The sequence below is a fragment of the Somniosus microcephalus genome, chromosome 8 (assembly GCF_052327205.1).
Source record: "Somniosus microcephalus isolate GS21.2 chromosome 8, FLI_Smic_1.0, whole genome shotgun sequence".
Classification (NCBI taxonomy): domain Eukaryota; kingdom Metazoa; phylum Chordata; class Chondrichthyes; order Squaliformes; family Somniosidae; genus Somniosus; species Somniosus microcephalus.
The window spans coordinates 9,739,536-9,761,632 of NC_140994.1; the positions used below are offsets into that span (position 1 = coordinate 9,739,536).

At 52.9% G+C, this 22,097-nt stretch overlaps 1 protein-coding gene across 3 annotated transcripts in view; it reads right to left on the reverse strand.

Annotated features, from left to right (window-relative positions):
* Positions 1 to 9,607: 9,607 nt before the first annotated feature.
* dnmbp (dynamin binding protein) overlaps positions 9,608 to 22,097 on the reverse strand; it is a 120,279-nt gene continuing 107,789 nt past the window's right edge. For all 3 annotated transcript variants that reach the window (XM_085994205.1, XM_085994204.1, XM_085994206.1), the window contains 4 exons: positions 21,832 to 22,011; positions 14,777 to 14,975; positions 11,613 to 12,175; positions 9,608 to 9,801 (listed from right to left, as the gene is read on the reverse strand). In XM_085994205.1, the coding sequence (XP_085850331.1) occupies positions 9,616 to 9,801; positions 11,613 to 12,175; positions 14,777 to 14,975; positions 21,832 to 22,011 (1,128 nt within the window). In that variant the 3' untranslated portion in view covers positions 9,608 to 9,615. The remainder of the gene's footprint in view (positions 9,802 to 11,612; positions 12,176 to 14,776; positions 14,976 to 21,831; positions 22,012 to 22,097) is intronic.

A 22,097-nucleotide genomic window follows, 5' to 3' on the forward strand; every position in this document is an offset into this window, starting at 1 on the left:
CTGAAGTGCTCCAGCCCTGGTAACATCCTGGTGAATCTCCTCTGCACCCTCTCTAACGCGATCACATCCTTCCTGTAGTGTGGCGACCAGAACTGCACACAGTATTCCAGCTGTGGCCTAACCAGTGTTTTATACAGCTCCATCATAACCTCCTTGCTCTTATATTCAATGCCTCGGCTAATGAAGGCAAGTATCCCATATGCCTTTTTTACCACCTTATCCACCTGTTCCGCCGCCTTCAGGGATCTGTGTACTTGCACACCCAGATCCCTCTGACCCTCCGTCTTGCCTAGGGTCTTTCCATTCATTGTGTATTCCTTTGCCTTGTTAGTCCCCCCAAAGTGCATCACCTCGCACTTTTCCGGGTTAAATTCCATTTGCCACTGTTCCGCCCATCTGACCAACCCATCTATATCGTCCTGCAGACTGAGGCTACCCTCCTCGCTATTTACCACCCTACCAATTTTTGTATCATCCGCGAACTTACTGATCATACCCTTTACATTCATATCCAAGTCATTAATGTAGACCACAAACAGCAAGGGACCCAGCACCGATCCCTGTGGTACCCCACTGGCCACAGGCTTCCAGTCACAAAAACAACCTTCGACCATCACCCTCTGCCTTCTGCCACTAAGCCAGTTTTGTATCCAATGTGCCAAGGCACCCTGGATTCCATGGGCTCTTACCTTCTTGACCAGTCTCCTGTGCGGGACTTTATCGAAGGCCTTACTGAAATCCATGTATACCACATCCACTGCGTTACCCTCATCCACACACCTAGTCACCCCCTCAAAAAATTCAATCAAATTAGTCAGACATGATCTTCCCTTGACAAAGCCATGTTGACTATCCCTGATTAATCCTTGCCTCTCCAAGTGGAGACAAATTTTGTCCCTCAGGATTTTTTCCAATAATTTTCCTACCACTGATGTTAGGCTCACTGGCCTGTAGTTCCCCGGTTTTTCCCTACTACCCTTCTTGAATAATGGTACTACATTAGCGGTTCTCCAGTCCTCTGGCACATCCCCTGTGGCCAGAGAGGTCCTGAATATATGTGTTAGAGCCCCCGCAATCTCCTCCTTTGCCTCACACAGCAGCCTGGGATACATTTCATCCGGGCCTGGGGATTTATCCATTTTTAGGCCAGCTAAAACCGCCAATACCTCCTCCCTCTCGATGTTAATATGTTCGAGCATATCACAGTCCCCCCGCCCTATTTCTATGTCTACATCGTCCTTCTCCATAGTGAAAACAGATGCAAAAAATTCATTTAGAACCCCTCCTACATCTTCCGGCTCCACACACAGATTGCCACTTTTGTCCCTAATGGGCCCTATTTTTTCCCTAGTTATCCTCTTACCCTTAATATACTTATAAAACATCTTCGGATTTTCCTTTATTTTGCTCGCCAGTGTTATTTCATGGCCCCTCCTTGATCTCCTAATTTCTTTTTTAAGTATCCCCCTGCACTTTTTGTACTCCTCTAGGGCTTCCTCCGTCTTTAGCCTTTTGTATCTACCAAAAGCCCTCCTTTTTTTCCTAATCCATTCTCGTATATCCCCTGACATCCAAGGTTCCCTGTGGTTTTTGGAACCACCCTTGACCTTTACGGGAACATGTTGCCATTGTATGATCTCAATCTCCCTTCTGAAAGCCTCCCATTGCTCCGATGCGGATTTTCCTACAAGTAGCTGATCCCAGTCCATTTTGGCCAGATCCTGCCTTATCCTATTAAAATCGGCCTTCCCCCAATTTAGAACCTTTATTTCCGGCCCATCCCTGTCCTTTTCCATGGCCACCTTAAATCTTACCATATTATGGTCACTATCACCAAAGTGCTCACCTACTAGCACTTTTTCCACTTGGCCGGCCACATTCCCTAGAATTAGGTCCAGTACCGCCCCCTCTCTTGTAGGACTTTCTACATGCTGGCTCAAAAAGCTCTCCTGGATGCACTTTAAGAATTCTACACCCTCTGAGCCTTTCACACTCTGACTATCCCAGTTAATATTGGGGAAGTTGAAATCCCCCATTATTATTACCCTATTATTTGCACATTTCTCTGAGATTTGCCTACATATCTGTTCCTCTATCTCCCCCTGACTGTTTGGAGGCCTATAGTACACTCCCAGCAAAGTGCTTGCCCCCTTTTTGTTTTTAAGCTCCACCCATATGGCCTCATTAGAGGACCCTGCTAATATATCATCCCTCCTTACTGCAGTAATTGACTCCTTAATTAATATTGCAACACCCCCTCCTCTTATACCTCCCCCTCTGTCTCGCCTGAAGATTCTGTACCCCGGAATATTGAGCTGCCAGTCTTGCCCTTCCCTCAACCATGTCTCCGTGATAGCAACAATATCATACTCCCATGTGTTTATCAACACCTTTAGTTCATCCACCTTATTTGCAAGACTCCTTGCATTAAAATAGATGCCATCCAGCCTTGCCCTTATATATTTGCCCTGTCTACCAAGCTGACTTGTTTTTTTCTCTATAATTGGCAGCACATCCCCCCCTATTTCAGCTCCCCTCTGTATCCCATCCCCCTGCCAAGTTAGTTTAAACCTCCCCCAACAGTGCTAGCAAACCTCCCCGCAAGGATATTTGTCCCGCTCTGGTTCAGGTGCAACCCGTCCGACTTGTACAAGTCCCACCTTTCCCAGAAGCAGGCCCAGTGATCCAGGAAAGTAAAACCCTCCCCCCTACACCAACTCTTTAGCCACGCATTCATCTGCTCTATCCTCCCATTCCTATACTTACTAGCACGTGGCACTGGGAGTAATCCAGAGATTACAACCTTTGAGGTCCTGCTCTTTAATCTGTTACCTAGCTCCCTAAATTCTTGATGCAGGACCTCATCCCTCTTTTTACCTATGTCGTTGGTACCAATGTGGACCACGACCATTGGCTGTTCACCCTCCCCCTCCAGAATGCCCTGCAGCCGCTCAGTGACATCCTTGACCCTGGCACCAGGGAGGCAACAAACCATCCTGGATTCACGTCTACGGCCACAGAAACGCCTATCTGTTCCCCTTACTATAGAATCCCCTACCACTATTGCTCTCCCACTCTTTTTCCCCCCTTCCTGGGCAGCAGGAGCACCCCCAGTGCCAGGAAGTTGGCTGCTGCTGCCTTCCCCTGGTGAGTCATCCCCCTCAACAGTATCCAAAGCGGTATACTTGTTTGAAAGGGGGATGCCCGCAGGGGTTCCCTGCACTACCTGCCTGCCTTTGTTGCTCCGCCTGATGGTCACCCCCTGTGCTGCCCTGCCCTGAGGCGTGAACAACTCGCTAAACGTGCTATCCACGAGCCTCTCAGCATCGCGCATGCTCCAAAATTCATCCACCTGCAGCTCGAGCGCCGCAATGCGGTCTGCAAGTAGCTGCAGCTGGATGCATTTCCCACACACATGGTCGTCAGGGACACTGGCAGCGTCCCTGATTTCCCACATGGAGCAAGAGGAGCAGAACACGGGTCTGAGCTCTCCTCCCATGACTTACTCCTTTAATTAATTAAAAAATTTATTCAATACCCCAGTTACGGGTATACTCTAGGGCGCTTTATTTACCAACTGTCCCCACTACACCAGAGACCCTAGAAATTTAACACCACAGAAGTCAAGCTTGTATTGAAAAGAGAGAACTACTCACCAACCAATCACTTACCTACTCCCTGGTGACGTCACACACTGATTAATTTGTCAAGACTTCTTGAAAGAAGAAATGTCAGCGTTTGACAGCTCTGTGAAGCTGTCAAACACCGACATTCTGTGTAGTTTGATGAGTCCTTGTGTTCAGGACTCATCAAACCTTTCAACTTTGTAGAAAGCAGATGACTGTTGGTTCGGAGGATCCAACAGTCAGTCTGTGAAATCTACAAGATGTCAAGACTCCCGAACCACCGCGGCTGAAGGCTGTAGGCAGAAACCAAGGTAAGTGAACATTTTCTAACACTTAACACTCACCTCACAGACTTAGCACTCCACACTTGCACCCATCACTCGCACTTTCAGGCCCCTCTGACTTCCTACAACTTGGCGGGGTTCTGAGGTCGGGAAGCCTTCATCTGAAAAAGTAAAATGGGACTAATCCTTTTTTCTGCCCGTTAACAGGCAGTTAAAAGGAATTAATCCCTTTCCCGCCTCGAGGAGACGGGACCTGAAGCAGGACATCTTCCCGCCTCCTGGCGAAAGGGCACGGAGGCGGGATGGGGCGGGCTTGCCAGCTGCCCACACTTTCTGCAACTTTATCGACAGTCCCACCTCCATACCCGCCTCCGCGGGGCTGAGAGAATCCAGCCCGAGGATTCTGAAGGCCAGCCTGGTATGGCAGAGTTGCTGACTCCAGGCTGGGGAAGACAAGACAGGATGAGTGAGATAAGAGGATTTTTGGATATATTTAAGATATATAAATAAGATAATTTCTGGATATTAAGGGAATCAACGGATATGGGGATAATGTAGGAACGTGGAGTTGAGGTAGAAGATCAGCCATGATCTTATCGAATGGCGGAGCAGGTTTGAAGGGCCAAATGGCCTCCTCCTGTTCCTATTTCTTATGCTCTTATAAGAGACGCTAGCTTTGGAAGGACAGGGCCCGATGAGATAGGGGGAAAACAGTTCTCAGCATGAGGACCCCTGACAGGTGGAAGATAACACAAGGGTTGGCCTTTTTTCCATGGCCTAAACAAAGAACTCGACATACCATTGGGCACCTTGTTTTAAGGGGAACCTCTATAGGTTAAATGGTCTTGTCAATATTCTACCCCAGGTCCACCCCTAACTATAGTATAAAAGGACCTGAAAAGCCCCTCGCACAGACGGTGGAGTGAAGAGCTTCCGAGAGCGGACCGATGGTCTACCGCTCTTCCCAGAGCGGACCGATGGTCTACCGCTCTTCCCAGAGCGGACCGATGGTCTACCGCTCTTCCCAGAGCGGACCGATGGTCTACCGCTCTTCCCAGAGCGGACCGATGGTCTACCGCTCTTCCCAGAGCGGACCGATGGTCTACCGCTCTTCCCAGAGCGGACCGATGGTCTACCGCTCTTCCCAGAGCGGACCGATGGTCTACCGCTCTTCCCAGAGCGGACCGATGGTCTACCGCTCTTCCCAGAGCGGACCGATGGTCTACCGCTCTTCCCAGAGCGGACCGATGGTCTACCGCTCTTCCCAGAGCGGACCGATGGTCTACCGCTCTTCCCAGAGCGGACCGATGGTCTACCGCTCTTCCCAGAGCGGACCGATGGTCTACCGCTCTTCCCAGAGCGGACCGATGGTCTACCGCTCTTCCCAGAGCGGACCGATGGTCTACCGCTCTTCCCAGAGCGGACCGATGGTCTACCGCTCTTCCCAGAGCGGACCGATGGTCTACCGCTCCTCCCAGAGCGGACCGATGGTCTACCGCTCCTCCCAGAGCGGACCGATGGTCTACCGCTCCTCCCAGAGCGGACCGATGGTCTACCGCTCCTCCCAGAGCGGACCGATGGTCTACCGCTCCTCCCAGAGCGGACCGATGGTCTACCGCTCCTCCCAGAGCGGACCGATGGTCTACCGCTCCTCCCAGAGCGGACCGATGGTCTACCGCTCCTCCCAGAGCGGACCGATGGTCTACCGCTCCTCCCAGAGCGGACCGATGGTCTACCGCTCCTCCCAGAGCGGACCGATGGTCTACCGCTCCTCCCAGAGCGGACCGATGGTCTACCGCTCCTCCCAGAGCGGACCGATGGTCTACCGCTCTTCCCAGAGCAGACCGATGGTGACTAGGCTAAACACTCTTGGTGGTTCTAGAAGAGAGAGGGAGAAAGGCCGTTAGCCGAAGAGCTGTTTGCGCACGCCAGCCGTCTGTCCGATCGGGGCTGGTACTCGCGGCTTGTCATGGTCGTATGTTTTTTGCTGTATAACTAGTGTGTTATATTCCGTCTGCAACTCCGATTAAACACAACATACCCACCACATTGCTTTGCATTCGATCCTGATTATTGGAAAGACTAGAGGTAAGTTAATCTTAGCACAACTCTTTCATTGAATGAAATTGTTGTAAAGATTTTAAATGTCTGTTGTCCGCTCAACCACCAGCGCTATTGCAGGGAGCTGTATCGGGCACGGTCCTGCGATGTTTGATGGACGAGACTGAAGCTATTGGCAGCTCCACAGACATGGGACCACATCTTATACAGCATGTTAATAAAATAATTCTAGCTCACATCCTGCAATACTCAAATGTTTCCAAGATAAATCAGTGCATGTCGAGGCAGCGAGGTACTCTTTTGATGCCGCGGGATTTAGCTCCATCTCAGGGGGTGTTTATTAAAATGTGCCCTTCCCTTTGCCCCTTGGCGTTAATGTGTGGGAGACGGGCGTGTCCTCGGTTACTCGTCATTAATGCTGCAAATCTCTTTCTTCTTCAAGAATTTATTATTGAGAAAGCGAGAGAGGCGCTCAAGACCCACTGAGGGGCCGGGGTCAGAGTACCACTAAGGGGTCAGGGACCACGGGTTCAGGTACCAAGGGGCCAGGGGTCTTTTAAAAAAAAATTAGTTTATGGGATGTGGGCGTCGCTGGCAAGGCCAGCATTTATTGCCCATCCCTAATTGCCCCTTGAGAAGGTGGTGGTGAGCCGCCTTGAACCGCTGCAGTCCCGTGTGAAGGTACTCCCACAGTGCTGTTAGGGAGGGAGTTCCAGGATTTTGACCCAGCGCCAATGAAGGATCGGTGATATACTTCCAAGTCAGGATGGTGTGTGACTTGGAGGGGAACTTGGAGGTGGTGGTGTTCCCATGCGCCTGCTGCCCTTGTCCTTCTAGGTGGCAGAGGTCGCGGGTTTGGGAGGTGCTGCCGAAGAAGCCTTGGCGAGTTGCTGCAGTGCATCTTGTAGATGGAACACACTGCAGCCACGGTACGCCGGTGGTGGAGGGAGTGAATGTTTAAGGTGGTGGATGGGGTGCCAATCAAGTGGGCTGCTTTGTCCTGGATGGCGTCGAGCTTCTTGAGTGTTGTTGGAACTGCACTCATCCAGGCAAGTGGAGAGTATTCCATCACACTCCTGACTTGTGCCTTGTAGATGGAGGAAAGGCTTTGGGGAGTCAGGAGGTGAGACACTCACCCCAGAATACCTAGCCTCTGACCTGCTCGTTGCCACAGTATTTATGTGGCTGGTCCAGTTAAGTTTCCGGTCAATGGTGATGCCCAGGATGTTGATGGTGGGGTTTTCAGGGATGGTAATGTCTTGAATGTCAAGAGGAGGTGGTTAGACTCTCGCTTGTGGGAGATAGTCATTGCCTGGCACTTGTGTGGCGCGAATGTTACCTGCCATTTATCAGCCCAAGCCTGAACGTCGTCCAGGTCTTGTTGCATGCGGGCATGGACTGCTTCATTATCTGAGGCACTGAACACTGTGCAGTCATCAGCGAACAACCCCATTTCTGACCTTCTGTTGGAGGGAAGGTCATTGATGAAGCAGCTGAAGATGGTTGGACCCCCCGGGGGTCAGGGACTGGGAGATTGGTGACACTCGTCACGAGTCACCACCTTCAGGAAACAAAGGGGAGACAATGAGGAGAAAAAAAATAATAATTATACTTCAACCAAATAAACCCGTCACACATACGTTGGTCAAATAAAATCCTTTTAATTCAAGAGCGGAGAGCTCCCTTCATTCATTGACGATGGACGATACAAGACGGATAGACTCCTTCCATTGATCAGAAAGCTGTTCTAAATGGTGACTGGGAGTCTGAAAATGTAAATTTGCTCTAGATCGGAAATACTGCAGCTTAGGGACGCCCAAAGTATCTCAAAGACCACCTCCTCAAAAGGTAAGTCAGTGTGACCCATCAGAGCCTTGTGATTTGGCAGCCTTCTTCGCACTGCTTTTCAAGCACAGTTTGCCAGCACTGGGCCCTGCCAAGGTTGTCAGCCCGACGCTGGTGGGATGTCCTAGGCCCACATCAATGGCCCGGGACAGGAGATGCAGCTGCACTGGGGGGGGGGGGGGGGGGCACGAAAATCAGCCCTTAAAACTCCACCATTGTTGCCCATGTCCAATTGTCAAGGAGTGCAGGGGTTAGGTCACAAATATACCTTGTGGTGATAGTGGCTAAGATACTCCGTCGACACAACACCGCGTTTATAGGGGGTCCGAGCGACATGCACATTGACCAACTTTGGACCCAAGATCTTCAGGGTGCTCACGTAAATGCCCGGCACGGCTCACATTGATCATTGGGCCCGGGGGGGGGGGGGGATCACAGTCAAAGGTTGGGTTTGGGGCCCATATTAGACAGACCCCATCACTGGAGCCGCTCGGGGGACACCCCCGCACCCATGTGTAGCACGCTCCTATTATTGAATGCACAGAATTGATTGGAAGCAAGGCTCTCTCTCTCTCACACACACACAATGGTGTCCGTTTCCCCCAAGTTTCCACGTCCCCTGACCCTCAGGTTCCCTCCTTAATACTTAAGGCAGATGTTTCTCGGGCGGTTTTGATCATCCATTGCTGTTAGGAACAGGAGGAGGCGGCCATTCAGCCCCTCGGGCCTGTTCCGCCATCCAATTAGATCATGGCTGATCTGTTCCTGCCTTTTATGTTTTAAATGCTGTTGGTCAGTAGCAGCCCGAGAGGCAGATATTTGGTTTCAAATCCCCCCCTCCCACCCACCCAAATCCCCCATTTGGTTCCATTCCAGCAACATCAGGAACCAGGTGCACTGCCCACAATCTTCTACCCGTGTCAGTGTAACAGAACACATCCAGGTCCCTGAACAACAATAAGTCACCGTCAAGGCCTTGCCCTCGTGGCTTGACTAGTCACTTCCAAAAAGTAATACTCAAATTGGTTAAGTTGCAACATTCTGCTCTTTGTGTAGTGTAAAATACCATGGTGTATTCTATAAGGATGCATTAAGCTTAAAACGCTGCATTTCCAGATTTAAAAACAGCTTGTACTAGAGAGGTACGGTTTGATTTCGGCCTAGCTAAGGCTTTTACACACTAGCAGTGCTCACTAGAAGATATATATCTGTAGCCTCTCAGCTACGGGACACAATCCTCCCATCAGTTTTATAAATCATGTTTGCCATTTTCCTCAATAAAACGTAAGTTTCTGTGGCATTATGCAAATGCACGATGGGATAACTTTGTTCTTTGTGGAGTCCTGATTTCAAAATGGTTGCCGCGGAAACACAAGGGAGAAAAGACACAGAGGTCCGATCAGCAAAATAGGTTTAAAACTACTGTTAAGTTCTTAAAATAAAAATGTTTGTTCTGGGAATTGTATTATATCTATCTATCTATATATATATATATATATTTTTTAGCACTGGTACACTGTCACGCGAGGTCATCTTTGTATAACGCCAAAATGTCATAGCAGGTTTGGCCCACATTAGTTCCAGTAATTGTTCCATTTGCTCAAATACCCTTTCCAAAACGTCCTGGAAGAAATAAGACACCAGTTCCACTGAGGGGCCCTACTGCTCTCTTCCACCGCCTCGACCGTTGAGCGAGGGACAGCCTTTTCTCCTCGACCCAACTGTCTTAAAACACAAGAGGGCGCTCGTAGCCGTTGCTTCCTTTCCCCCCCCCCCCCTGCTTGTCCCCCTCCCTTTCTTCACGTGTATTCCGTTTTTCTGATGTAAGTGGCGGGGACGTAACCCCTCCTCCCGTTGGCTTCCGCCAGCCACCATTCCCGGTTTCCATTCATGTCGTGGAACCGCAGGATTCGCAGGCGCTGGTTGTTGGCTATGGAGAGTTCGTTAGCGCACCGAGCTCTGAAGTCGTAGACGGCATAGTAAACCTAGAGAGAGAGAGAGGGGAGGGGAGAGGAGAAGATAAAAATATATCAGATTCACGACAAACAGAGAATTCATGCCGCGCAGTAGCTCCTGGTTCCTGAAGGGAAAAGCTACATTCACTCCCAAGACTTCGGCCAGTATTATCACCCACAAGCCAGCGTCGTCAGCTTGAGTCAGAACACAGGTTCAAGCCTCACTCTAGGGACTTGGATGCATAACCTACTCTGAGATTTGCGAGAATTTTAGCTATGAGGAAAGACTGGAGAGGCTGGGGTTGTCTTCTTCGGAACAGAGGAGGCTGAGGGGAGATTTAATTGAGGTTTATAAAATTATGAGGGGCCTGGATAGAATGGATAGGAAGGACTGGGGGGGGTGGGGGGAGCGGTGGGAGCAGGGAGGAAGAAGAGTGGGAAAGCAATAGTGGCAGGGGATTCGATAGTTAGGGGTGCAGACAGGCACTTCTGTGGCCACAGACGTGACTCCAGGATGGTATGTTGCCTCCCTGGTGCCACGGTCAAGGATGTCACTGAGTGGCTGCAGGACACTCTGAGGGGGAAGGGTGAACAGCCAGAGGTCGTGGTCCATATCGGTACCAACAACATAGGTAGAAAGAGGGATGAGGTCCTGCAGGCAGATTTTAGGGAGCGAGGAAAGAGATTAAAAAGCAGGACCTCAAAGGTAGTAATCTCCGGATTACTCCCGGTGCCACGCGCGAGTGAGGATAGAGCAGGTGAATGTGTGGCTGGAGAGATGGTGCAGGAGGGAGGGCTTCAGATTTCTGGGGCATTGGGGCTGGTTCTGGGGGAGGTGGGACCTGAACATAGCCGGGAACAATATCCTCGTGGGGAGGTTTGCTAGTGCTGTCGGGGAGGGTTTAAACTAATTTGGCAGGGAGATGGGCACCAGGATGTAGCATTAGAAAGGGGAAATAAAGTGCACAAAGGATTGAGAGAGGCAGAGAGCACTAAAGTAAGAAATAGGTGGGGTCAGACTAAGAGAATACAGGATGGTCTAAGGTGGGTTTACAGTGTATGTATGTGAATGCACAAAGCGTAGTAAACAAGGTCAGTGAGCTGCAGGTACAAATAGCCACATGGGAATATGAAGTGGCAATTACTGAGACCTGGCTCAAAAAAGGGCAGGATTGGGTATTAAATATTCCGGGATATAAGGTGTTCAGGAAAAGATAGCAGGTGGTGGGGCAGTATCGGCTAAGGAGAATGTTACAGTGCTGGAGAGGGAGGATGTCCTGGAGGGGTCAAGGACAAAATTGATATTTTTTTAAAAAATGTATTCGTTCACGGGATGTGGACATCGCTAGCAAGGCCAGTGTTTATTATCGTCGAGGAGGTGGCGGTGAGTTGCCTTACACAACCGAGTTACTTGCTAGGCCATTTCAGAGTCAACAACATTGCTGTGGGTCTGGAGTCACATATAGGCCAGACCGGGTAAGGAAGGCAGATTCTTGAACCGCTGCAGTCCGTGTGGTGAAGGTGCTCCCACATTGCTGTTAGGGAGGGAGTTCCAGGATTTTGACCCAGCGATGATATATTTCCAAGTCAGGATGGTAGGGGAACTTGGAGGTGGTGGTGTTCCCACGCGCCTGCTGCCCTTGTCCTTCTAGGTGGAAGAGGTCGCAGGTTTGGGAGGTGCTGTCAAAGAAGCCTTGGTGAGTTGCTGCAGTGCATCTTGTAGAGGGTACACACTGCAGCCACGGTACGCCGGTGGTGGAGGGAGTGAATGTTTAAGGTGGAGAATGGGCTGAGGTGCAGGGGACGTGCATGAAACTCTCTCTGAGCCCTCCGACTCTTACCTGCTGCCCAGGATCGTAGTCGTTGCTTTCCAGATACCCCTCCTGCGACGAGGCCCTGCGCAACGCTCGCCTGCACTCCCGGGCTTTCCGCGGTAGGGAGTACTCCATCTGGTTCGACCATTTTGGCTGCACCATGGAGTAGGAATCCTTCGCGGTTGACCGGTGAGAAACTGCCGCTGCCAAGGGGTCAAAGGTGCTGGAGCGCTGAGTCAAAGCAGGCGGGCGCGGCGAGGAGGAGTAGTCGGACGGGTTCGACCGCGGCGGGGAGGCGGTCAGGCGTGGCGGCGAGGGCTCCGGCACGTTGGGTCGCTGCGACGGCGCTCTTGGGGGAGGTCCGCCCAGGGCCTCCGTGGGCACGTGCGCCTGCGGGGTGCTGGAGAATGACGCCGTGCCGCTGGAGTGGTTCACCGCCAGGAACGAGGTGCTGTTCTGCCGGGAGATGACCGGGGACGAGCCGCCATAGCCGGATTCATTGGAGGAGTGGCTCCCCACCGAGATGTCGGAGTGGCTCCGGCGAGGGTTGTAAGGTTTCAGGAAGGAACTGTACACAAAGCCCTTCATCACTGTCGAGAGACAAGGTACAGGGCGTTAACACAATGCACACTTTACACCCAATATTCAACAAGACTTTCTCCCCCCTCTTTGCTTCACCCTCACCCCCACCCCCTGGTTTCCTCCCCATCTCTTCTCAAGGCTCTGACTCATTCTGGGCTAGAGCTCCATTAGGTGTCGGCCATGGGTTGCACTCTCTCACCTCCGAGTCAGGAGGTCTTGGGTTTGAGTCCCACTCCAGAGACTTGAACACCGAAATCCAGGCCAACACTCCCAGTGCAGTGCCGAGGGAGCGCCGCACTGTCGGAGGGGCAGTACCGAGGGAGCGCCGCACTGTCGGAGGGGCAGTACTGAGGGAGCGCCGCACTGTCGGAGGGGCAGTACTGAGGGAGCGCCGCACTGTCGGAGGGGCAGTACTGAGGGAGCGCCGCACTGTCGGAGGGGCAGTACTGAGGGAGCGCCGCACTGTCGGAGGGGCAGTACTGAGGGAGCGCCGCACTGTCGGAGGGGCAGTACTGAGGGAGCGCCGCACTGTCGGAGGGGCAGTACTGAGGGAGCGCCGCACTGTCGGAGGGGCAGTACTGAGGGAGCGCCGCACTGTCGGAGGGGCAGTACTGAGGGAGCGCCGCACTGTCGGAGGGGCAGTACTGAGGGAGCGCCGCACTGTCGGAGGGGCAGTACTGAGGGAGCGCCGCACTGTCGGAGGGGCAGTACTGAGGGAGCGCCGCACTGTCGGAGGGGCAGTACTGAGGGAGCGCCGCACTGTCGGAGGGGCAGTACTGAGGGAGCGCCGCACTGTCGGAGGGGCAGTACTGAGGGAGCGCCGCACTGTCGGAGGGGCAGTACTGAGGGAGCGCCGCACTGTCGGAGGGGCAGTACTGAGGGAGCGCCGCACTGTCGGAGGGGCAGTACTGAGGGAGCGCCGCACTGTCGGAGGGGCAGTACTGAGGGAGCGCCGCACTGTCGGAGGGGCAGTACTGAGGGAGCGCCGCACTGTCGGAGGGGCAGTACTGAGGGAGCGCCGCACTGTCGGAGGGGCAGTACTGAGGGAGCGCCGCACTGTCGGAGGGGCAGTACTGAGGGAGCGCCGCACTGTCGGAGGGGCAGTACTGAGGGAGCGCCGCACTGTCGGAGGGGCAGTACTGAGGGAGCGCCGCACTGTCGGAGGGGCAGTACTGAGGGAGCGCCGCACTGTCGGAGGGGCAGTACTGAGGGAGCGCCGCACTGTCGGAGGGGCAGTACTGAGGGAGCGCCGCACTGTCGGAGGGGCAGTACTGAGGGAGCGCCGCACTGTCGGAGGGGCAGTACTGAGGGAGCGCCGCACTGTCGGAGGGGCAGTACTGAGGGAGCGCCGCACTGTCGGAGGGGCAGTACTGAGGGAGCGCCGCACTGTCGGAGGGGCAGTACTGAGGGAGCGCCGCACTGTCGGAGGGGCAGTACTGAGGGAGCGCCGCACTGTCGGAGGGGCAGTACTGAGGGAGCGCCGCACTGTCGGAGGGGCAGTACTGAGGGAGCGCCGCACTGTCGGAGGGGCAGTACTGAGGGAGCGCCGCACTGTCGGAGGGGCAGTACTGAGGGAGCGCCGCACTGTCGGAGGGGCAGTACTGAGGGAGCGCCGCACTGTCGGAGGGGCAGTACTGAGGGAGCGCCGCACTGTCGGAGGGGCAGTACTGAGGGAGCGCCGCACTGTCGGAGGGGCAGTACTGAGGGAGCGCCGCACTGTCGGAGGGGCAGTACTGAGGGAGCGCCGCACTGTCGGAGGGGCAGTACTGAGGGAGCGCCGCACTGTCGGGGGGCAGTACTGAGGGAGCGCCGCACTGTCGGAGGGGCAGTACTGAGGGAGCGCCGCACTGTCGGAGGGGCAGTACTGAGGGAGCGCTGCACTGGCGGAGGGGCAGTACTGAGGGAGCGCTGCACTGTCGGAGGGGCAGTACTGAGGGAGCGCTGCACCGTCGGGGGGCAGTACTGAGGGAGCGCTGCACTGTCGGAGGGGCAGTACTGAGGGAGCGCTGCACTGGCGGAGGGGCAGTACTGAGGGAGCGCTGCACTGGCGGAGGGGCAGTACTGAGGGAGCGCTGCACCGTCGGAGGGGCAGTACTGAGGGAGCGCTGCACTGTCGGAGGCGTCGTCTTTCAGATGAGGCGTTAAACCGAGGCCCCGTCTGCTCTCTCAGGTGGACGTAAAAGATCCCACGGCCACTATTTCGAAGAAGAGCAGGGGAGTTCCCCCTCGGTGTCCTGGCCAATATTTATCCCTCAATCACAAACAGATTATCTGGTCATCATCACATTGCTGTCGCGCTTCCTACACACGAGGAGATATTAGGTCGAAGAGGTGGGTTTTAAGGACAGTCTTAAAAGGAGCTGCGGCGAGGTTAAGGGAGGGAATTCCAGAGCTTAGGGCCCAGGCAGCTGAAGGCACGGCCGCCAATGGTGGAGTGAAGGAAATGGGGGGGGGGAATGGACAAGGGGTCAGGAAACTATCCTTCGAGCTTTCTGACAGGTTTGACTCGGCATCGTACCCTGCAGGCCCTCAGGCATACTACACACACATCTTCACAACGCCAGGATCGGTCCTTTTTGAGAGGGGGAGTGCCAGCGGTCTGCCCTTACCCCCATTGTCCACCAGCCAGCGGTTCTGGCTGCCCATGGGATCTTGCTGTTTAATCACTCCCACCAGGTCTCCTTCCAGCAGGGAAACATCCAGCTCTTGAGCAGCATTGAAGTTCCGGTCTGTCTGGTACAGCTTATCTGGCTCGTACTTTGCCAGCAAGGCCGCCCGCTGCTCATCCGACTGAAACATGACGATTGGCTTATGAGGGGAGAAAATAAAAACATGGGTGTAGATATTAGACCAAGGAACAGGAATGAGTGTTCAAGATGGCGTCTCATGGCAATGGAACAGGAGGAGGCCATTCAGCCCCTCGAGCCTGTTCCGCCATTCAATGGGCTCATGGCGGATCTGTATCTTAACTCCATTTTTCCCACCTTGTTGCGTAACCCTTAACACCCTTACCCAACAAAAATCCATCAATAAATAACAACAGAAAACGCTGGAAAAACTCAGCAGGTCAGGCAGCATCGGTGGAGAGAGAGAAACAGTCACCGTTTCGGGTCGATGACCTTTCGTCAGAACTGGAAAAAAACAGGAAATGGAAAGCAAGTTTAGGGGCTGGGAAAAGGGGGAGTGGATCAAAGAACGAAAGGGAAGGTCAGTGATAGGATAGAAAGCAGGAGAGACGTTGAGAGGCATTAAGAGATATTCAAGGCGAGAGGAGGTGGTAATGGGACAGGTTAAGGAACAAAGGATGGCTCTAGATGGGGTGTGAATTGCAGAGTTTTGAATTTTTCAATTGACCCCCCGGCCTCAACAGCTTTTTGGGGGGGGAGAGTTCCAGATTTCCACTACCCTTTGTGTGAACAGAAGAAATAGGAGCAGGAGTTGGCCATTCGGCCCCTCGAGCCTGCTCCGCCATTCAATGAGATCATGGCTGATCTTTGACCTCAACTCCACCTTCCCGCCCGATCCCCATATCCCTCGATTCCCTACAGCGTTGACTGGAACGTCTCACTGAATCTTTAGACCAACCGTCATCGACAACTGACAATAATCTATTTCTACTCGACCTCAAGAAATACTTTAAATCATTGTCTTGGCTCTTGACATCTATGGGTCATTGACTACACTAACTTTTTCAGACTAACTCAAATCATGCTTTATAATCTATCATTTAATCATGCCTTTGTAACTTAATCTCCACAACCAGCCGTGTGCGCGTTTTGGCTGCCGCTCCAGACCCCAATTCCATCACTTCTATCTCCCCCCTTTTTCCGCTTTCTTCGTTACCCTCCCCCGACCTTCATACCTCCTTTTCTTTCTCCGCCGTCATACGCCCACTAACCCCTATTCTCCACTACTCATCATCCTTCCTACTCTCCTGCCATCGCTCAAGACTTGACTCCCTCCTAAATGATTCCACAGCTTCCCTCTGAGCCTCTCTTGGCATCCTTCGAAAGGCCCACCGAGGCACCCGTCGCTGCCTCCGAGCAAGCAGCAACCCAAAGGACCAGACAGACTAGATGCAGGAAGGATGTTCGCGATGGCGGGGGGAGTCCAGAACCAGGGGTCACAGTCTAAGGATAAGGGGTAAGCCATTTAGGACAGAAATGAGGAGGAATTTCTGTGGTAAACCACTTTTATCGTTCACTATCGTTACACTATAGTTATCACTGTTATATCGTTATCACTGTTCACACTGTTGTATCACTATACGAGGTCGCCTCTTGTCACGCTGTTATACCTGGGCTGACCACTGCTGACTCTGCCCATGGCTCCACCTACCTGCCCAGGTATAAAGGTGGTCGACTGGCTGGTATTCCTCCTTGCTGGATCCGATCACCCACGAGGGTGGGCTCTGTTATTTAGCCAATAAAAACCTATAGTTACTTTCTTAACTCGTCGCTTTTCAATGGATGAATTGATAGGTATATCAATTTTATTGGCTAAATTTTAAACTCCTCGTCCTCCCCCAGCTATGCGCCGCCGTCCTACTAGGGCTAGACTTCCAATCCCACCTCCAAAGCGTCACGCTAGCATACGGCGGACCCCTCCCCCCACTCACAGTCGACAACCAACAGATTTTAAACCGCCCACCGCGTAACACCTGCGGCCTATCCACCCTCAAGGTCCCGCCACCTTCCCTGTTCGCTAACCTCACCCCCGACTGCAAACCCGTCGCGACCAAGAGCAGGCGGTACAGCGCCGGGGACAGAGCTTTCATTAGCTCTGAGGTGCAGCGTCTCCTGAAGGAGGGCATCATCGAGGGGAGCACCAGCCCCTGGCGTGCCCAGGTAGTGGTCGTTAAGACCGGCAATAAAAACCGCCTGGTCATCGACTACAGCCAGACCATAAACAGGTACACCCAGCTGGACGCATACCCCCTTCCCCGCATATCTGATATGGTCAATCAGATTGCACAGTACCGGGTATTCTCCACCATCGACCTTAAGTCGGCCTATCACCAACTCCCTATCCGCCCTGAGGACCGCCAGTATACAGCCTTCGAGGCGAACGGCCGCCTCTACCACTTCCTTAGGGTTCCCTTCGACGTCACCAACGGGGTTTCGGTCTTCCAAAGGGAGATGGACCGGATGGTTGACCAGAACGGGCTGCATGCCACGTTCCCCTACCTAGATAACGTCACCATCTGCGGCCACGACCGGCAGGACCATGACGTTAATCTGGAGAGATTCCTCCGTACGGCCCAACGGCTGAACCTCACCTACAATAAGGAGAAATGTGTGTTTAACACCTCGCGCCTTGCCATCCTCGGCTGTGTAGTAGAGAACGGAGTCATCGGCCCCGACCCCGAAAGAATGCGTCCCCTCATGGAGCTACCCCTCCCCCACTGTCCAAAGGCTCTGAAGAGAACCCTGGGGCTCTTCGCCTACTATGCCCAATGGGTGCCCAATTATGCAGACAAAGCCAGACCCCTCATGAAGTCCACATCCTTCCCCCTTACGGAGGAAGCGTGCGCAGCCTTCTCCCTCATTAAGGGAGACATCGCCAAGGCCACAATGCACGCAGTGGACGAGTCCATCCCCTTCCAAGTGGAGAGCGATGCATCCGACTTCGCCCTAGCCGCTACCCTTAACCAGGAGGGGAGACCAGTGGCCTTCTTCTCAAGGACCCTACAGGGCCCTGAGATCCGACACTCGTCGGTCGAGAAGGAGGCCCAAGCGATTGTGGAGGCGGTACGACGCTGGAGGCATTACCTGGCAGGCAAACGATTTACCCTCCTCACCGACCAGCGTTCGGTCGCTTTTATGTTTAATAACAAGCTGAGGGGCAAAATCAAGAATGACAAGATATTGAGGTGGAGAATCGAACTATCCACCTATGATTATGATATCTTGTACCGGCCAGGTAAGCTGAACGATCCCCCTGATGCTCTGTCACGAATTACATGCGCCAGCGCGCAAAGTGATAGACTTCAGACCCTCCACAATGACCTCTGCCACCCCGGGGTCACGAGACTTTACCACTTCATTAAGGCCCGCAACCTGCCCTACTCCATCGAGGAGGTCAGGACCATGACCAGGAACTGCCAGACCTGTGCCGAGTGCAAACCGCACTTCTTTAGGCCGGACAGAGCAAGCCTGATCAAGGCCACCCGCCCCTTCGAGCGCCTGAGCATCGACTTTAAGGGGCCCCTCCCGTCCTCTGACCGTAATGTGTATTTCCTCAACATCGTTGATGAGTACTCCCGTTTCCCCTTTGCCTTCCCCTGCCCAGACATGACCAGTACCACGGTCATCAAATGCCTGAACGACCTCTTCGCCTTGTTCGGGTTCCCAAACTATATACATAGTGACCGGGGCTCCTCCTTCATGAGCGAGGAACTCCGTCAGTTCCTGCTAGCGAGAGGTATTGCTGCAAGCAGGACCACCAGCTACAACCCCCGAGGGAACGGCCAGGTAGAAAGAGAGAACGTGACGGTATGGAAGGCCGTCCTCTTAGCCTTAAAGTCTAAGGGCCTCCCAACCTCCCGCTGGCAGGAAGTCCTCCCGGCAGCCCTGCACTCCATCCGGTCACTACTTTGCACTGCCGTTAACGCCACCCCCCATGAACGAATGTTTGTTTTCCCCAGGAAGTCGACTACGGGAACCACACTACCAACCTGGCTGACCTCCCCGGGGCCCGTCCTGCTGCGAAAGCACGTGAGGACCCATAAAACGGACCTCCTGGTCGAGAAGGTGAACCTCCTGCACGCCAACCCCCAGTACGCCTATGTGGCTTACCCGGACGGGCGGGAGGACAGTCTCCTTGCGAGACCTCGCACCCTCGGGCATTCCGGAGACACCACCTTGACCCCCCCCCACCCCCCCCCAATTCCAGCTCAGGTAGACGGCATGCCAGAACCCCACGAGCCTTCGCCGACCACGCAGACACCAGCATCAACACCAACACCGGAGAATGCAACACCGCCGCTGCGACGATCAGAAAGGCTTACGAGGCCTCCGGACAGACTGACTTACCAGAACTGGTAGTACACTTCACCCCGCCGGACTCAAATCTAAACAAGGGGTGAACGTGGTAAACCACTTTTATCGTTCACTATCGTTACACTATAGTTATCACTGTTATATCGTTATCACTGTTCACACTGTTGTATCACTATACGAGGTCGCCTCTTGTCACGCTGTTATACCTGGGCTGACCACTGCTGACTCCGCCCATGGCTCCACCTACCTGCCCAGGTATAAAGGTGGTCGACTGGCTGGTATTCCTCCTTGTTGGATCCGATCACCCACGAGGGTGGGCTCTGTTATTTAGCCAATAAAAACCTATAGTTACTTTCTTAACTCGTCGCTTTTCATTGGATGAATTGATAGGTATATCAATTTCTTCACCCAGAGAGTGGTGAACCTGTGGAATTCTCTGCCACAGAAGGCAGTGGAGGCCAATTCATTAAATATATTCAAGGAGGAGTTAGATATATTTCTTAAGGCTACAGGGATCAAGGGATATGGGGAGAAGGCAGGGACCGGGTACTGAATGATGATCAGCCATGATTGCATTGAATGGCGGAGCAGGCTCGATGGGCCGAATGGCCTCCTCCTGCTCCTATCTTCTATGTTTCTATGTAATTGCCCCATCTTACTCTCAGAAGTGCTTCCTGACATCACCCCTGAACGGCCTGGCTCTAATTTGAAGGTTCTGTCCCCTTGTTCTGGACTCCCCCCACCAGAGGAAATAGTTTCTCTCTATCTACCCAATCAACTCCTTTAATCATCTTAAACACCTCGATTAGATCGCCCCTTAATCTTCTAAACTCGAGGGAATACAAGCCCAGTCTGTGCAACCTGTCCTTGTAATTTAACCCTTTTAGCCCCGGTAACAGTCTGGTGAATCTGTGCTGCCCCCCCCTCCAAGGCCAATCTATCCTTCCTGAGGTGCGGGGCCCAGAACTGAGCGCAGTTACTCCAGGTGGGGTCTGAGCCAGGCTCTGAACAGCTGGAACATCACTTCCTCCACTTTGTAGTCCAGCCCCCTGAGATAAAGGCCAACATTCCATTATTTTTTGTACCGGCGCACTGGCGTTTAGTGAGTTGTGTACTGGGAGCAGTAACTCTCTCTGCTCCTCCACAGCTCCGAGTCTCTCGCCGTTTACATCGTCATAAAACAACTCAATGACAAACCTGTTTCAGCAGCTCTTAATTTATGGACCATTCGCTAATATTGTCATCACTGGGCGGATTTAGTAAACAGGCATCGAGACACAAAAGGCAAACTGCGCTTAAATCAATAAAACTTCCAACACTGCAATATTCTTCATTCAACACCTCAGATTAGCCCCAGACACTTCCATCATCAGTGACAGACCTGCAAACCCACCAGTGGCTCAGGGTTCTCTCTTGCCTGCAAGGGACGGGTCAGCCGTGGCTCAGTGGGCAGCGCTCTCTCTCTCTCGTCTCTGAGTCAGAAGGTCGTGGGTTCAAATCCCACTCCAGAGACTTGAGCACAAAAATCCAGGTTGACACTCCAGTGCAGTGCTGAGGGAGTGCTGCACTGTCAGAGGTGCCGTCTTTTGGATGAGACGTTAAACCGAGGCCCCGTCTGCTCTCTCAGGTGGATGTAAAAGATCCCACAGCCTCTATTTCGAAGAAGAGCAGGGGAGTTCTCCCCGGTGTCCTGGGGCCAATATTTATCCCTCAATCAACATCACTAAAAATACACATTCTCTGGTCATTACCACATTGCTGTTTGTGGGAGCTTGCTGTGCTCAAATTGGCTGCCGCTTTTCCTACATTACAACAGTGACTACACTTCAAAAAGTACTTCATTGGCTGTAAAGCGCTTTGGGACGTCCTGAGGTTGTGAAAGGCGCTGTAGAAATGGTATTGAGATAGAGGACCAGCCATGATCATATTGATGGCGGAGCAGGCTCCAAGGGCTGAATGGCCTACTCCAGCTCCTTTGTTTTTATGTTTCTAAATCTTTCTATATTTACATTCCTACAATTTCACATTTAGAATGAAAATTTCCCGTACCTACCAAAGCCCCAGTGACAGCTGAAGTCACTTGCTGCACTGAACAGGGGCCTAGTTGGATCAGGCTGATCCCCAGGCACGAGACAGGCCTATAAAGATCGCTTGGGCAAGAATAAACAAAGCCCGGAGTTTAGAAGAATGAGAGGTGATCGCATTGAAACGTATAAAATTCTTACAGGGGCTTGACAGGGTAGATGCTGGGAGGATGTTTCCCCTGGCTGGGGAGTCTAGAACCAGGGGTCACAGTCTCAGAATAAGGGGTCGGCCATTTAGGACTGAGATGAGGAGAAATGTCTCCACTCAGAGGGTTGTGAATCTTTGGAATTCTCTACCCCAGAGGGCTGTGGAGGCTCAGTCGTTGAGTATATTCAACCCTGAGATCGATAGATTTTTGGACTCTAGGGGAATCAAGGGATATGGGGATCGGGCGGGAAAGAGGAGTTGAGGTCGATGATCAGCCATGACCTTATTGAATGGCGGAGCAGGCTCGAGGGGCCGAATGGTCTACTCCTATTTCTCATTTTCCTACGCCACAAGAAAATTGTTGCTCACTGGAACGTACTGACAGGACATCCTAAACAAGTAATGATGTAAACAGAGAGCGCAAAACTCACCATTGACGACATTTGCAATCTCGAAGATTGCCGTTCGGCGGTCTTCCGATCGAATGGTTTTCTAGAGGAAGGGAGTGTGTCTGGGAAGAAGCTGAAGACTTGGAGTAATTGCATGACCTTACTGTGCTGCTCCTGGAATGCGGCCACAATACTGGTGTCCTTGCTCACCACTGCAATCAACTGTGGGGAGAGAAGCCAGCCATCGGTCATCTTTCGACAGACTCAAACATGGTGTCAAACACTGCACGTACTCCTGGCAGACAGAA